The 16,687-nt window shown below is 36.4% G+C and overlaps 3 protein-coding genes across 5 annotated transcripts in view; 2 read left to right on the forward strand and 1 right to left on the reverse strand.

Moving 5' to 3' along the window:
• Positions 1-12,252: 12,252 nt before the first annotated feature.
• LOC138712276 (protein N-lysine methyltransferase METTL21D-like) lies at positions 12,253-14,429 on the reverse strand. 2 transcript variants are annotated; one of them, XM_069843868.1, is made up of 3 exons: positions 14,255-14,429; positions 13,640-13,829; positions 12,253-12,763 (listed from the first exon to the last, which is right to left on the reverse strand). In XM_069843868.1, the coding sequence occupies exons 1-3, from the start codon at positions 14,308-14,310 to the stop codon at positions 12,539-12,541; spliced, it is 471 nt and encodes a 156-aa protein (XP_069699969.1). In that variant the 5' UTR covers positions 14,311-14,429; the 3' UTR covers positions 12,253-12,538. The 2 variants fall into 2 exon arrangements, with proteins under 2 accessions (XP_069699969.1, XP_069699968.1); XM_069843867.1 differs by having other exon boundaries at positions 13,929-14,303.
• Positions 14,430-14,676: 247 nt separating this feature from the next.
• Positions 14,677-15,627, forward strand: galla-2 (MIP18 family protein galla-2). Its single transcript, XM_069843869.1, has one exon. It carries the CDS (start codon positions 14,884-14,886, stop codon positions 15,361-15,363), a length of 480 nt encoding a protein of 159 aa, XP_069699970.1. The 5' UTR covers positions 14,677-14,883; the 3' UTR covers positions 15,364-15,627.
• Positions 15,628-16,164: 537 nt separating this feature from the next.
• The window catches only part of cutlet (chromosome transmission fidelity protein 18 homolog), a 144,300-nt gene continuing 143,777 nt past the window's right edge, over positions 16,165-16,687 (forward strand). The window contains exon 1 of one of the 2 annotated variants that reach the window (XM_069843862.1): positions 16,165-16,346. The gene's annotated coding sequence lies outside the window, so the exon portion shown is untranslated. The remainder of the gene's footprint in view (positions 16,347-16,687) is intronic. The other variant, XM_069843861.1, reaches the window with a different exon arrangement.

Here is a 16,687-nt window from a genome sequence, read left to right on the forward strand (position 1 = left end):
CGTCGGAATAAAGGTAATGTGTGCAATGACGAAAATTGCAGTAACAACAAGTTTAAATCTCCGAATTTGTCGTTCTTCAGATTCCCTAAAGACCAAGAGAAAATCATAACTCAGTCATAACCTATAATCCACGCTGCAGGTAGCCTACGTATTCTGTTCTATAAAACATTAGTTATCAGTTACTTATTTGTATGTGAGGAAGGAGAGTTTAAATAAAAACAAAGTAAATACCTGTTACAGTATATTATTGTTTTGCAGAGATCATGTGTAAATGTGTAACCATTCCGATTTTGGATAATGTATCTACAGTTTTTAATACAAGTAATTCCATAATTTGTGTATTCGTGGTTTTTCCTTTATATTTTTCAAAAGTTGAATGTTATATTGCATTCAAGTAGGGTTTATAGTGTTAATTTTTTCAAGAATTCATGGCGTATTATAATCATTTTGCAAAATATTCACTTCTTGAATAAATCCAGTCTGTAGAGCCTTATTAAATTGAATATAAAAAGCAATCTTTTCTGTAATAATTTGCATGACTGTTATTGGTGTTGATTTTACATTAAAAGTGATTATTTGAGCCGTTCAGAGCAGAAGTGGTATAAGTCAAAATTAGGTAATGAGGTTTAAAGTAAAAATTCTGTAAAATACAGCGCAAAGTAGCAATTAATATATCCTTCGTGCTATTCACTGACTACTAATAGTTTAAATAAATTCAATATTAACTGCTACTTTGCGCTGTATTTTACAGAATGTTTACTTTAACCCTCATTACCCATTTTTGACTTACACCACTTCTGCTCTGAAAATAAAATTAGGCCTACATTTTCTGAGTTCATTGAAATTACAATTTTTTCAACAAAGTTGTGTATTCATTTGTTCTCACCTACGTCATAATAACAGTAAGTGCATGTAAATTACATATTATATAGGTAGGGTAAGTTAAAATTGAGCTTATGTGTGAAAACTGGAAATGTAATGTAAAATGCGGTAAACTTTCCATAAAAATTTAAACCATAATATCAGCACTATTAGCGACTCAAAATAATAAGAAAAAAAAATTGAAAAATAATGAACTTCATAAATCAATGTCTGTCAAATTAAGGTTCAAATCTTCCCCTTTTTTATTTTTAAGTTTACCTCAGCGGCCGAGTTTACCCCAACTAGCGGCATGGAAAATAGTTAATTTCTCAGGAAATAGGGAGAGGAGTTCACCACGCGATGTACCCTACGAGATATGCCCTACAATTTTGACTCTTCTCACAGGAAATATAGAGTTCCAATGGTTTATAAATATATTTAGGAATGAATTGAATTAACCGTCCACGTACAAACAATTATATTATTTCAAACCATGATACGTGATCAGGACCATGATTCAGTTGTAAGGAGCAGAAATAATTACGTTTATTCCCAGCTTCTGAAACTTGTAGATTAACTGCGTGTGAAATTCTTCCAGGATTCTAAAGTAGAATTAGTAAGAACCATATACACTTATTGTATAGCATAAAAATATAAAATAAATTACGCAAAACCCGTTTTCTGATGTGTTATCATATGTAGTGTGCACACTTTTAACTTGCCTGCCGCTAGGGGGCTACTGTCGCGCCAGCTGTCAAATGTTGGCATATTTTATACGTATGAGTTGCGTGACTGTGACACACTATAAACCCGATCGCGATTAGGTCGATAATCGCGATTAGTGACTGTAGTCTGTCACCAGTATAACGAACTCACTCATCCGCCAGGTGTGTGTATGTGACTATTGCACTTAAGTGGTCCTTCGCCTGCACACGTACATCTTCTCTCCAGCCCGTGCGCTGTTGCAGGTGTGCAGCTTCTCCCTCCGCCAATGCCACCTAGTATGTATGTATGTATGTATGTATGTATGTATGTATGCATATGCAGTTTTGAAGCCAACAATGGGAAGGTAGAGATAATAATTAAGGAACACCCTTTTTCTCTTATTATACCACAACAATTTTATTGCATGTATATGCCATAATGCTGCAAAATAAGAATAAATTTTATTATAACTATATGTACACACTCAACGAGAAAGAAGCTGCGTGGGTAACAGTGACGGCGGGAGCGGGGGCGGCAACGACGACGGGGGTCGGCGTGGGCGGAGACGGTTGAGTATCCGAAGTTCCTCACGGGCTCAACGACGGCGACGTGGGCAGGGGCGGCGACGGCAACGGGAGCGGCGTGGGCAGACACGGTGGGGTAGCCGAAGCTGGGAGCGGCAACTGCGACGGGGGCGGCGACGGCAGCGGGAGCGGCATAAGTGGCAACGGCGGCATAAGCGGCAACGCTACGCTTCTTGCGGCCCTGCAGAGCAAGAGCCTTGGCGTGGTCGGCGAAGTGGGCGATCTTGGCGGCAGCTACTTCGGGGGTGACGAAGGGCACTCCAGCGTGAACAGCGGGGATGGCGTAGGCGGCGGCGTAGTGAGCTGGAGCGGCCACGACGGCGGGGGCGGCGTGGATGACGGGAGCGACGAGGGCAGCAGGAGCGGAAGGACCGACGGGAAGGTTTGTGGCAGCCACATGGAAGCCGTTGACGGGATCGGAGACTTAGCACGAGGCCGTGTCCATCGATGTAGGAGTAGCCTCCGCGAGTGATGCCATCAGCGGTGCGGGTCTCGGTCTTGGCCTCTATTTATTTGTCTATGGTCTTGGCAGATGGGCCGCCGGAGTAGCCGTAGCTGTACTGTCCCAGTGTGTCCTGGGCGTGGTACTGGCTAGACACGGAAGTGGTCACACCAATGGGGGCGGCTAAGACTGCGGGAGCGGCGGCATAGGACACGGACCCAGAGCGACAATGCGGGAGACATAACCTGTACAGAGAACATACACGAATGTCAAATCTCTCACCCTGGCACCTGGCCTTCCCGTGTACCAATCCTAGTTGGGGCAGTTTACTTTTCAGCAGAAAGATCGTGAAGATTTGCGGTGTGGTACAGTTTTCTTCAACGAATTATCTTGATATTTTCATTTTACTAAAGCACCGAATAAAAACAACATCTGCAGTACAAGTACGTTGTTAAAGGTACTCTTTAAAGAAAGGAGTAATTTGCAGTTTAGTATGATAACTCCACGATTTGAATTTGTGTTAATAAGAGAATTGTCATTAAATGATATATAATTCCCTACGGCGTTCTGTCAGATTTCATAAGAGTTCATTTTGTTCATGGAGATTCTGAGTATTTGCAGCGTGGGAATAGTTTTCTTTGAGTTCCATAATTTCAGCGATTATTATCATATATACCATATATGTATTTATGTATGTATGTATGTGTGTATATATATATATGTATATATATATATATATATATATATATATATAAATTCTTATACTGTAAGTTGAATGTGTAAACTCATACCTTATTGTTGAGGGGCTGGGGGAGGGGGCGAGGACGGTTCGTCGTCCCCCTTCTTTGCATCTCGGCCCTGTTCTTCGGGAATTTCTGGAGCTAGTTCTTCCGAGTAGACCCTTTTCAATTCACCCCCCTCCACAACAACAAAGTGGCCGGTGTTTCTCTTGCTGTGAGGAATAAAGATTGGCGGTGGGGTTTGTTCTCTTGCCAACTGCCCGCCCTGACCACTCTGGCCTGGCTCTTGTCCTTCCTCTGGTTGTCGAGGTAGATATTTAGAGTAGTCGGTGACCTTGATTTCTTCCTCTGATGGTGAATTCAGGTCCTCCTCGCGCAGTTTCAGGCGCCTATGCCTATCCTTGAATAGGATGTCTTTGGGATAGGGCCCCTGAGGACTAATGCGTTTGTCGCCGATGATGATTTTATATATACCGTATCCTGTGCCTATCAGGGACCCTACTCCGATTGATGTTGCTCCGATATCAAGTAGTCGTCTGTTATGCGAAAAATATTTTACCGCTGTTCTGAACGAACGGAACATTTTTCCCTAGTATTCAGAACGTATAACATAGCAACGGCATTGCTATTGTTGTCATGCATCGTCTCCATAGAGACCGCAGTTATTGTTTCATGTAGATCAGCGGTGAACAAACTGGGTATCGTGATTACATCGTGTAATCAAAGTCATTCATACTGGTAAGGGGAGTTTCCTGTACATTGTACCATGTCGCTCTACAAACCCTATGGCTCTCTACGAGCGGGAAAGAACGTTTCGTACAGAATGAGAAGAGGAATTTATTCGATGTTCTGTCGGAGAAAATGTTACTGTTAATTAGTAGTCGTATATATAAGCGACATTACAGAGCATTACGCTGAATACACAGGAATATAGTGAGGAATACACGTGAGGCTCTTGAGGTTGTAAGAAGAGAAGAAAACAACTATTTGCGAGGTGGAAAAATTTTCTGGAAAAATATATAATGGCAAATTTTCGATCTCACGTCACAATATTAATTCAATATACTTGTATTAATAAATCTTTAAATCTGACATGAAGAGAATATAGTCGCTTCATAGCTTGTGAACTACACTTTTAATTTCTTTGAGTAACGCTCCCAACTTTTCGATACTTGCTCTCAACGTTTTCAAATAAACTATATGTGAATTTAAATTCTAAGCTTAATTCATACTTATTAATATTAATATTAATATTAATTTATATTGACATACACCAAAGAAATAATTTCAGTGTAAAAACTTCACAATGTCCTACTGCATGTAATTAATTTGGAGTATAATAGTCTATTTTCTTCAACATTTGTGCATTAATGGACACAGTAAATAATAATGCTTGACGAACAATGAAAGAGTAGGGTCTATTACCTTAAAGTAATTAGTATTTACTACGTAAAATGAAATACTTGTTCGTTTCTTGTTGTTTCGAAATTACTGCAATTTTTTTCTTCAAATACTGTATAAAAATCATATAAATAAATTATGCTTTACAAACCACTACTTTGTGAAGTATAACTGAGTAAGCCTAAAGTTTCTTGTATTACAATTGTCAAATATAGACACTGATAATAACTGTTTTTTTTTTTCGTTAATGTTTGTAACACTTAGATCTAATACACTATATTTTTACTTTTTGTTTCTGTCTTACCGAACTGGAAGGTCCTGGGTTCAATTCCAGTTGGTGAGGGAATTATCTCGTTGCCGAAACTGTTAGAACGGCTCCGAGGTTCACTCAGCCTCCTATAAAATTTAGTACCGGGTTTTCCCGTGGTAAAAAGATGGACGGAGAGTGGTCCGATCACACTTCATTCTAGTGCAGAGATAAAAAAATATAGAACTCTACCTCCTTGCCCCCCAAGAACCTTCATGTTGGGTAAGGGGCTATTTTTACCTTTACCTTACCACCTACGAGCTCTTACTTTTCGAACGACTCTCTTCTTTTTTTCTGACACTCAAGCTAGAAATTTATTCTCATATCTAATTTTTCACTAGCCCTGGCTATATTTTATAGGACATGCAATGAGCTCCATTAGACGGAGTTAATTATAACTTTGATGAAATTGTATGATTCTATTACGTCGTTTTCCAGCTCAGTACTGATTCATTAAAGTTCTGTCCGAATATGCAACGATGGATTGTATCTCAAAATTAACCGAAACTGGAATTGTCAGGTTTTAAAACTGCTTCTCTCGTTTACATTAGAATTAATTTGACAGAACGTCATAATAATTTTAATTGATGATTTTGGTAACTTTCTCTTCTACGTTAACCTTAAAATCTCGTTTTTTTTTTCTTCTCAATCAACGAGTTAGATACTATAGAGAGGCTGAAGACTTCTGATAAGCGCTCCCTGCGGAGGCCAACAGTACTATGGATCGTTTCCTAAAAAACATGGCGGTCTATAGTACCTCTAGCCTCCGCAAGGAGTGCTTATCAAAAATACACTGCAACGAGTTGGTACATGTATTATATTTTTTCAGATACATCAGTATTTAATTTAAACATTTCTCTATAGGTTTTGTAAAAAGCTGATTTATAAATGAAAAAGTAATAATTAAGACTTTAAAATTTCCAAAAATGTCTCATTCCCTCGGATTTAAATGAAATGTACCGTAAATCATAATATTTGTTGCTGGATAATTAAACCCTCTCAATACAGTTACCATTGCCCCAGAGAATTATAAGATAAGACGGACTGAGCATAAGCGAAATATCTGTATTAATAAGTTTGTACCATCAAGAGTTTAGTATTTATTGTGTTTATAGGGCCTACTCCAATTTTCTTTTTATTAATGCGTAGGGCTCTTTTTGTTAACAAAGAGGAAAGTTAGCACTTGCATCACACACAATTTGTCATTATTGTTGAAAATAATGTAAGAACAGTTTTATTCTGCAAAAGCCTCTGCCTAGTTGCGAGACACGTGTGAAATCAATATTTGTTTCAAATTATATTAGACTACACGATGTCTCCATCACGCGACAATATTTGTTTCAAATTATATTAGACTACATGATGTCTCCATCACGCGAAAAGAAATGTAGCTAGCTGTGGCTCCTGTTGTTTCTGATAACAATGTTAATCGTAAGTATCTTATCGTTTCAATAAATGTCGTGAGTTATGATCATGAGTAACTTTCTATTAGTGTCATTCTTTAATTATTATGTTGCATGCTAAGTTTTAATAATTGCAGTTTTCAAAAGTTCTCTGTGTTAATTCCAATTTCAAATTAATTTTTCTCAATAACTTAATTACTGGATATATATTTTTTTTAATTTTTGCCACTACCTTTCCTATATTTTACTCCTATTAGTTACATACGTCGTCTCTCTTGAAATCACCTGGTGAGCACTGAATTTCATATTAGGTTAGATTAGCTGTAATGTAATTAAATTTGTGACGAAGTCAAAAAATTATTTATTTTCCTTCTGCCGATTAAATTCATCCGTCTTTATATGCTTTGCTTTGGTTGCATCGAGTATACGAGTATAACTTGTCATTTAATATCTGGGCTATATTTAGTGAAATTAATAAAACATAGGCCTACAGCTGTTATAAAACGTAAAGTTTTGTGTGTATTTTACTTTTTACTTATTAACATAGTCTTAATATGTAACTCAATTCACAATAATACTAACTTCATCACAGTCATTTCCTACAACATCCGACCCACGCCCCTTTGTTTTGACTAACCGAAACATGGGGGACCAATGTTGAATTGTCTTCAACTTTCTGAGGTCTTTGTCCTCTCTATAGTATCTAACTCGTTGTTCTCAATCTACACATACATGTTACCAATGGGATAGTTACTATATTATAAGAAGCACGCCAACGAATATTGAAGAGTACAATACGTCGTTTAGCCTTCTGAATAGACAACGCTCTCTTTGCGGAGTATGTTGCGCAATTGTTTAGCGAGTTTGACATTTCGCCTGACGTGAGAGGCATTTTTCTCTATTTAGTCACACATTGTGACTGATGATTCTGCGTCTGGATGCTAACAACACTTCATACCAAGACCTCTGTTTAATTTCAAGTTCGTATCAATCTTAAAACTGTATCGGATTCAATTTTGTTCAGAGGCGGCTCGTTGTAAGAGCACATAAAGGCGTCAGTTTAATGTGCAATTCTATAGTTTACGATTGTTAATAGATTTTACACAATCCATACAAATTACATAACGCACTGCTATCGGAGCGGCCATGACATGAATTTTCTGTGCAGGAGATCAGCGTTAAAATCCTGAAGGTTTCAAGTGGGATTTGTGACTGGCTAAATACAGAACAGAAGCAGGTTTCTTCGAAATACTTCGCTTTGTCCTTTCTAGTGTAATATCAGTGGGAAGATGATGTATTTTGAGGGCTGTCTGGGTGGAGTACCGCTATTGTTTGGGGGAGCGGTCTGTGTTTTCTGGTGACCGTTAAGTGACTTGCCTGGTTCCGTCTGTATAGTATCTCCGGAGCTGAGAAAGCCACCCTTACGCTCACTCATTCATTTCATCCCCACCTTCTGGGAATTTTACGCTTAATTAAGCTATCTGTAAGTCTACACGCGGACTTCGTCTTCGTTTGCCCCCCCCCCCCGTACAAACAAACACACACATAAAGGATATTTTGCTTTAGTCTAGCGTTTAGCGTTCGTATACTTTTAGAAGTATATTTTATGATGATGATTGCCTTGTAACAACAGAAGAACGAAACAAAGAGCACAGAATAATATTGCTGTAGCTGTACTCTTTGAACAAAATACAGCGTGGTAATCGATCAGGCCCAGTTTCATTATCGATACTTAGCGCGAGAAACTAGCGCACACTATCGTATGAAATAGAGAATTTCACTTACGTTTTATGGTTTAACCGTATTAACCCTATGACCAGTGCCTTGCCTGCCGCTTGAGCGCTAGTGTCGTGAATGTTGGCAAAAAAAAAGTGTTTAAGTTGCGCGTCTGTATATATTAGACTGTGGTATCACCACTGAAACCATGTCGCCATGTTCGTTGTTTTCCAATTAAACCTGTTTTTTTTTAATATTCTTTAGTTTCTAAAGAAACAGCAATTAAATATCGGACTTTAGCTGTTTTGCACTTATGGCTTAATTACTTTATTACGACACTTACTATTGTTAATGTGGGACTTTAGTTGTTTTCCACTCACAGTTTAGTTTCTTTTTGACCATGAGTGGCAACAGATGAAACAGCAGATGATTTTCCAATTTTAACTGTGAAAAGAGCCAGCTCCTTGAGAACAAAATCCATCACCGTAGCCAACACGGGAGCCAGCAATGTACCCACCACGGCACCCAGCTTGCTAGCCACCTTGGAATCCATCACGGAAACAAGCACCATCTGAACAGGCTTTAGGTTATGAAGCGAATATTCCGAATATTCCAATGTCAGTACTCTCAATTTAATGTCTATGTTTAAAAATTCCTAAAACCCAGTGAATTCCACCCTTTTGTGGAAAATTTAAAAATAAAATGAATCCCATAGATAATATGATACACAATGAGGGGCTAAATAGTTATGGCTTCATTTAGTAAAAAATACAACAAAATAAATTATTAAAAATGAAGTGAGATAATATGATACACAATGAGGGGCTAAATAGTTATGGCTTCATTTAGTAAAAAATACAACAAAATAAATTATTAAAAATGAAGTGACATATGTTGACTACTATAGAGGATTCCAAGTTAAGAAAAATGCATTGGTTTTATGGGTCTTGCCTAGCACACTGTAGAGAAGCTCTATGATAGATGTTTCTATAGCAATTGGTCATTTTAATGGAATAACTAATATATTCCCGTCAGCCAATGATTTTTTCTTAACCTGGAATCATGTACATGAACTTTAGAAACCCAGTACCTGTAACGCTTGTGATACTCATACAGATCGTAATGTGTGAAAAAATGAATAGGCCTACATTATTCAAGCGAGAACCTTGAGAATGAAGGGCATCAGTTGTTTATATCCAACCAAAGCGTCGTCATAATAACTTGACGATTGAAATGGTACCTTGAAAATCATCCCTTCCCGTGTTCGGTTTATTTAACATAACATTTAGTGTGGAATTAAATTTAAACCCAATCTTACACGATTCATTTTGTATTTTCTTTTCTGTCTCATATTTTGCCACCTTTTCCTTCATTTAACGATCATTTTGATTATATTCAGTTTTCATTATTGTATTTGTTTTCTGAAATTTCTCTCATTTTCCTTCAGTTTTCAGGTCTAATGTCTGGTCAGATATAGACCTATAGTCCCTATCATGCTCCCGAAGATATGTCATAGTGATTGCTGGGAAGGCTGAGGTAATGAAATGATGAGAAGATAGAAAGAGAAATCAGATTATGTACGGTACTTTGAGAAAAGCACCCTCAATACAGTTTTGGTAGATTAAAGATTCCATTTCAACTCGATATAGGGCTGCCAGGTGTCCTGTATTTTAGGTCAGAAAAACTTGTTCTGGGGCATCAAAAATCCACATTGTAGCATAGACTTCACTCCTCATGGGCTTTTGCACATTACATTACTTACTAGTCATTTGGTTAATACGGAACCAAATGAATAATTTTTATATAATTAGCACAAAATAGCTTCTTATAACAAAAACTGTTTCACGAACCTCTTTACATCTCTGTTGAATAGGGTGACCAACTCTCCCATATTTTCTGAGAAGCCCCATATTTGAGCTAACATTTTTGGATCCTCCTGGCTCCCATATTGGTCTTCCAATCCTTCGTATTTTTCTTTAATCATGATCGCCAATTTTTAATGCAATCTATTAATAATATCTGCTAAATATGATGTTGTTTTCTAATGACAGGCATTTGACAATAAAGTCATTTGACCTCTTGCACTCCAATATTTTTCAAAGATATTATCATGGCCAGCCACTGAAGCACAGATTTTGAGGTGTTCCGAATCCATTTCTTGGTTTGAGTTGCACAATGGGGAGTTAGGGGACTGATATATTCCAATTCTATGCAGGTGTTTGGCCAAACAATCTTGGCCTGTTGCCAATCTAAATGCAGCTACAGACGATTTTCGTGGTAAATCGGGAATTAACTGTGGATTTTGATGCAGAGAGTTCCATTTTTTCCCTTGGGATTGTGTTATCAAATTTTGTTTGTTGAAGTCTAAGTATGTAGATTTATGTAGATAAACCTTTTCACAGAGTAATACGTAGATTTAGTAACAGGTCTGTAAGTAGCAGTGCTGCCCTTCTTTGCTAAAGCATCCGCATTCTCGTTTCCCAGGATTCCACAATGGGATGGTATCCATTGGAATACAATTCTTTTATTGAGTGATATTAATTGAGAGAGCATTTTAGTTATTTCAGCTGTTTGAGATGAAGGTGTGTGTTTAGAGACTATTGATAGAATAGCTGCTTTGGAGTCTGACAATATAACTGCATTTTTTAATTTATTGATGTGGCATAGAAGATTCCTGAGACTTTCACTTACTGCAATGATTTCACCATCAAAACTTGTTGTTCCATACCCAAGAGATCTATAAAGTGAGAAGAGACAGCATGTAACACCTGCACCGGCACCTTGTTCTCTGGAGATCAAGGATCCGTCGGTGTATAAATGAAGCCAGTTTTGTGGAGGATACCTAATATTAATTGTCTCTAAAGACAATTGTTTCAGTATTTCAGTGTTTACTTCTGATTTTAGTATTTCTTCTGTTAAATTCAGATTATATTCTATATTTAATAGAGTTAAAGGGTTTGGTTTAATTTGTAGATTTTTCTTTTAAATTCGGGATATTGATTTTCTGTTTTAATTCTTGAACAATGGATATGAAACTTTTTTGAGTTTTCAATCTACAGAGAGGACTGTATGAATGCCAGTTGTTTCCTGGTAATCTGATAAGTTTTTCATATTGAATCAGTGCTTTTTCTTCTATTGTCATTTTGATTCTGTTAATATTAGTGAGGAATCTCATAGAATCTATTGGAGTTGTTTTGATTCCACCAGTAATGAGTCTGCGAGCTTGGTTTTGAACATATTCTATTTCGTTTATGAAAGGTGAAGTAATTAAAATTTCTCCGCAGTAGTCAGCACTGACTGTATAAACATTTTGTATGTAGTGTTCAACGTATTCTTAGAGCATCCCCATTTCTTTCCTGCTAGACTTTTTAGAAGGGAGAATCTTTTACGAGCTTTTTCAGAAATGTATTTCAAATGGTTGCTCCATGTTAACTTACTATCGAAAATAACTCCAAGATATTTGGATTCATAAGTCCTAGGAAGGTGTTGGCCATTGTATTGGATATTGAATTCTGTTTCTTTTTTACCAAGTGAAAATATTTGGTAGTTACTTTTGCTATCCGCTAAATATATTTAGATATAAACTGACATTAATATCGTTAGTTTAGTTTCACAAATCAATTCCAGTGATCTTGTAATCTAGTGTTACCCTATGAACTTATGATTGTAAAGGTTTTTTTTTTTTAATTTGCATAGCAGAATATAAAATTAGATGTTCTACAGCATCTTGCAGACAAATATAAATACGTTCAAACCGAGAAACACTCAATTTTTTAATTGCTATACTCAATATTTATTTTATAGTTAAATTGGTAGTTTTATATTAAAAATATAAACCATTCCACCAATGACTCCAGGCTTCACATCCCAAAGAGTTGCGCTAAAACTTGTAGCAACCAAGTCTCCCATATTTTTATCATCAGACATTGGTCACTCTAGTTAAGAAAACCAGCACAACCTACCTGTTAAAATATGAAAGTCTGTGCAGACGTGGGACAAATCTGACAACTTTACAATATATTGGGATGCCAGAAAAAAAAAAAAAAAGACCTAAAGTTGTAGCCTGATACCATAAATAATAATGTTACAGAAATAATTTTTTTAATTTGACAACAACTTTATTCATAACTTATCAACTCAGATAATAGGTACATTTAATTCTAATTCCTCCTGTCCAAAGTTTATTCATTTCTATACCTTACTGAAACTGCTGATACAATCACATTTTATTTTATTTTACTGCTGATATCACATGCTGGTTCAATTCAACCAGTGTACAATATGCATTAACAAAAATTGCACAGAAATGTCATTCAAATGTCTTTGAATTGATGCACCTCTATGAGGAATCTTTGTTCTGTATTAATATTTCGCATGTATCAACTTTTCTTCCGTGCTCTGAGAACTACGATGTCAGGACAGCAAAATTCGGGATGATGTTCTTCCTCTGGTACCATTGTAATTTCGAAATGTTTCTGCAGAAGCTCTTGAAACATCTTCCACACCATTTGTTGTTTCTCTGAATCCCGCTTCTCCTGACTTAGAAAGACTTCAGTATCTGCATCCGTCAAGTTGTAAAGGGTCTTCACCAAGGGTTCTACCGACTGAAATGGAAGAACATTTACGAGTATATTCACAACATGAGCAAATTCTAAAATACACATAGGCTAATGTGGATATTTGCTCTATTGAAGAGTTTGACATTTTAATAATAATAATAATAATAATAATAATAATAATAATAATAATAATATTCAGTGTTTTTCTTCTGGCAAAGGGTGCCGGAGCAGCATTAATGTTTAGCTTATTTTATTATTCCTAACTGGTGTGTAGAACTCCTTAATGAAAAATTTAAACAAGATAGAAATCCGCAGCCCACATCTACTTATAAAAATACTAAAATTTAGCTATAGAAATCAAGATTGTATGGAAAATTCAATCGGTTCAAAACCACTTTGGCTCAAAAAAAAAAAAAAAAAAAAAAGCATTACTGGTCCAACCATAAGGATGATTACTATTTTCTCAGAATAATTTTCACAGTATAGGTACACTTCAGTTCGGCTCAAATTGAGAGACTTCACGAAATCATGTCATATCCACGTTTCAAACAGTAAACCCCTAGGTAAATTTGAACCTATAACAAATTACTTATTTTTTGGCCTGTCTTTAGATTACCATGGTAATGAGGTTAGGTTATGTTTGTTTTATGTGCAAGTAGGTAATTGGTATGAAGTGCCTGAGACGTCGCGTGAATGTTCTCCACGTTTATCCTGTAATTTTAATTATTTCGTTTGTAATTTACTACTTCATGTGTCTTTTTTGTTTTTTTGAAAACGTGCAACTATGGTACATTACCGTAGCATTTTGGAGCTGTTCTTTTTTCTTTTCCTTTCATTTTCTTTCCGCTTTCTCATCATTTACCTTAACTATCCTATTGCCTTATAATGTCCTCATTATTCACATAAAGCACTTGGCAATACCTCTTCATAATATACACAGTCTGCTAGGAGAACAATATCTGGAATCTTCCATTCCGGAAGCTCTGAACCCCACTGCAGAATTTTGGTACAAACTTTTCCTCCACTTGTGCTCCATACAGTTCGATTTGCTTCCGCGTTCTTTTGCATAAGTGGGATAACTTCAGGAAGATCTGTAATCGTCACATCAGCACTGCAATGTAGAACACACATAAACCAATATAAAGAGAAAGATGGAAGATCTGGTATAGACGCGGGAGGGAGGGGGATGAAAATACTTAAGTTTTCTTACCCAAAGCATGCTGCTGTTAAACCCACACAACCCAATCCACCACCAAGTTCAACAGCTATTCTACCCCTGAGCCAATTTGGCATATTATTACATCTTGTTTCCAAGTATTTTGCTAATACTATTGCAGCATCCCATACCACACAACTGACATCTCCGACCTCTTTTTGATACAGTGTTAATGATGTACTTTTACCACAACTGTTTATATCAAGTTCCCTAGTAAATAAGCCTTCTTCCATGTCTGTTCCTTCTCGTAATAGTCACAGTTTTAATCTTTCAGGATTGAGTACCATTTCGAGGACTTTTTCCGTTCCCTTTCTACTTACAATGCAATAAACGTGCATGAGCGAGTGAGTGAGTGAGTGAGTGAGCGAGCAAACATGCGTGCATCATTTCAACAATGATTGATTCCTCTAATAATGTCAGACTTTAACTTAGTAAAGAACAATCTTCGGTTTTTATTCCCAACATGCGGAAATTTTAGTTGGCTTCTATGAACTTTTTACAGCTATGTGTTGGCAACCCTATAATAGAACGTAATCAGGGTTGCCATTTCAGCAGTTTTCCCGCTAGATCTGGCGTCTTTTTGTGTTGTTTTAGCGGGTAAAATTTATCTAATTTTTATTGTTAATATCATTTATCAGCTCGTTCGTTAATATAGAGATTTAGCGGTTTTCATAATCCTCATAGCGGCCAGATAATCTCATTTACATTGATTTATATGAATTTTGCGACTTCGGAAGGTTGATCGAGTTGGCAACACTGGGCGTAATATCAACTTTCTAATGTCGGAACACAGACTGAAAGAGAGTGTACTTTGTTGATCTTTTTCTGGAAGCTGCGATAACACAGACGTTAAAATTCGGCTTTAGTACTGAATAGGGCTTCTATAAATAACCTACACCAACCAATCCCCACATTAGTAATCTGTGTTAGTGACGTCTGTTACATTGGGATGCTGGTATCTGATATGAATAGGTTAGAAAATGTTGATCCTAAACTTTACAAGAAGTGTTCAGATAGAAAAATTACTCCGGAGGAAGAAGATGACGATATAATTGACCCATTTGATTCTAGGGAAGTGTATGATATTATTAGGAACATTTACGATCCTGAGCATCCATTAACATTAGAAGAGTTGAATGTTGTGGAACAAAGTCTAATCGAGGTGGATAATGCACACAATGTGATACGAGTGAATTTCACCCCTACCATTCCCCACTGTAGCTTGGCCACATTAATAGGTCTAGCAATTCGAGTGAAGTTGCTGCGTTGTCTGCCAACACGATTCAAGGTAACTGTGGAAATTACTCCTGGGACACACAGTTCAGAACACGAAATCAACAAGCAGCTAGCAGACAAAGAACGTGTTGCGGCTGCAATTGAAAACTCCCACCTAATCGAGGTTATAAATCAGTGCATAACACCACAGTGACGACGGTGGCTTCAGATGAGATTGGGATTTAAATTATGTTCGAATGGATATGATTTACTATATAGATGTATCTATTTTAGATCTTATGAGACTGTGACTGAATGGACAATGTGCAAGAGTGGAAAGACTGTGTTATCTGTGGGATTGACAGCACGTATAGTTAATCATGCTCTGAAAGCATAGAATCAATCGTCACACTTCTGTAAATAATATTGTTGACTTGATGCTAATCGACAATAAAGAACTAAAATGTGGAAACAACAATGCTCATTAATTTCTCCTAATTATTGAGTTCTTCCTTAGTCATCATAATTAAGACTTTATAGTACTTTCAAAATTTTCTTGGCATGTTCCATATTCTAGCTGTGAAGTGATGTACGAATACCACCAAGAGGGCTTGTTATTTGAAGGCCTCTTGGAATACCATGGAATGTAAATAAATACAATAAATCTTATGATCTTGGCCACATCTCTTCTGAGAACGAAACCAGTTATAATAGTGTTGACTCATGACATTTGCAAAGGAATAAAAAAAATTACAGAATTTATTCATTCTAATCAAGATATAATTATGTGCAAATATTCTTCGTTAATACATACCGTGGTCATATTGGATTGAGATAAATGACATTCAGTATAATGTTTAACAAATTTGTTTTAAGTAAACGAGTTTAACATACGTAATTTTTATCCTATAATTTTAATGCGTTGTATAAGTATTAAGTGAATTGCAATTGATTGCTTCGGAAATACATGTTACTTTTAAATTGTATTATCACTGAAAGTATGTGAATTTAAAAATCTGACAATTTTTCGGATCTAGCTAGTTTTAATCAAGATTGCAGCGACTTTTTAAATTTATGGTTGGCGATACTGTGAACAATATTATGGCGGGAAGTTAACATATGCATGTGGGTTGGAAGTTTTATATAAGTTACAGAGACATTTGAAGGAGTACTTTAATATTGTTTTGTTGCAAGTAGGTATGAAAGATCATTAGTGTAGGTTTATGTTTCGTATTGTTCTAAATCTGATACAGGGGTGACGTAAGTTGGGTATGAATTGTTATTGAGCCTCCACACGTGTTAGCCCACATAGTCTAGACCACAATCTCATTCATATACCACTGTAGTTTATTTATTTTGTTTCCATAGTTTGCCCAACAACATTAAGAGTAAACTATTTGCATATAACAATAAGATTGCAATTAAAACTATAAACTTATACTAATTAAATTAAATTGCATACAAATTGAGCTTTTTTGTACTATGACAAATATAAATGTACTTCTAGAACTAAAAATATCACAATTATTAAAATACTT

Source organism: Periplaneta americana, chromosome 13 (assembly GCF_040183065.1).
Source record: "Periplaneta americana isolate PAMFEO1 chromosome 13, P.americana_PAMFEO1_priV1, whole genome shotgun sequence".
Lineage (NCBI taxonomy): Eukaryota > Metazoa > Arthropoda > Insecta > Blattodea > Blattidae > Periplaneta > Periplaneta americana.

Bases quoted from the DNA above. Each gene is read 5' to 3' on its own strand.
- galla-2 (XM_069843869.1), top strand. From the start codon at position 14,884: ATGCTGGTATCTGATATGAATAGGTTAGAAAATGTTGATCCTAAACTT.
- LOC138712276 (XM_069843867.1), bottom strand. From the start codon at position 14,167: ATGGAAGAAGGCTTATTTACTAGGGAACTTGATATAAACAGTTGTGGT. The intron at 13,830-13,928 runs GTAAGAAAACTT...TCTACATTGCAG, and splicing joins TTAACAGCAGCATGCTTTGG to TGCTGATGTGACGATTACAG. The intron at 12,764-13,639 runs GTATTGCCAAGT...CTTCCATTTCAG, and splicing joins ACTGTGTATATTATGAAGAG to TCGGTAGAACCCTTGGTGAA.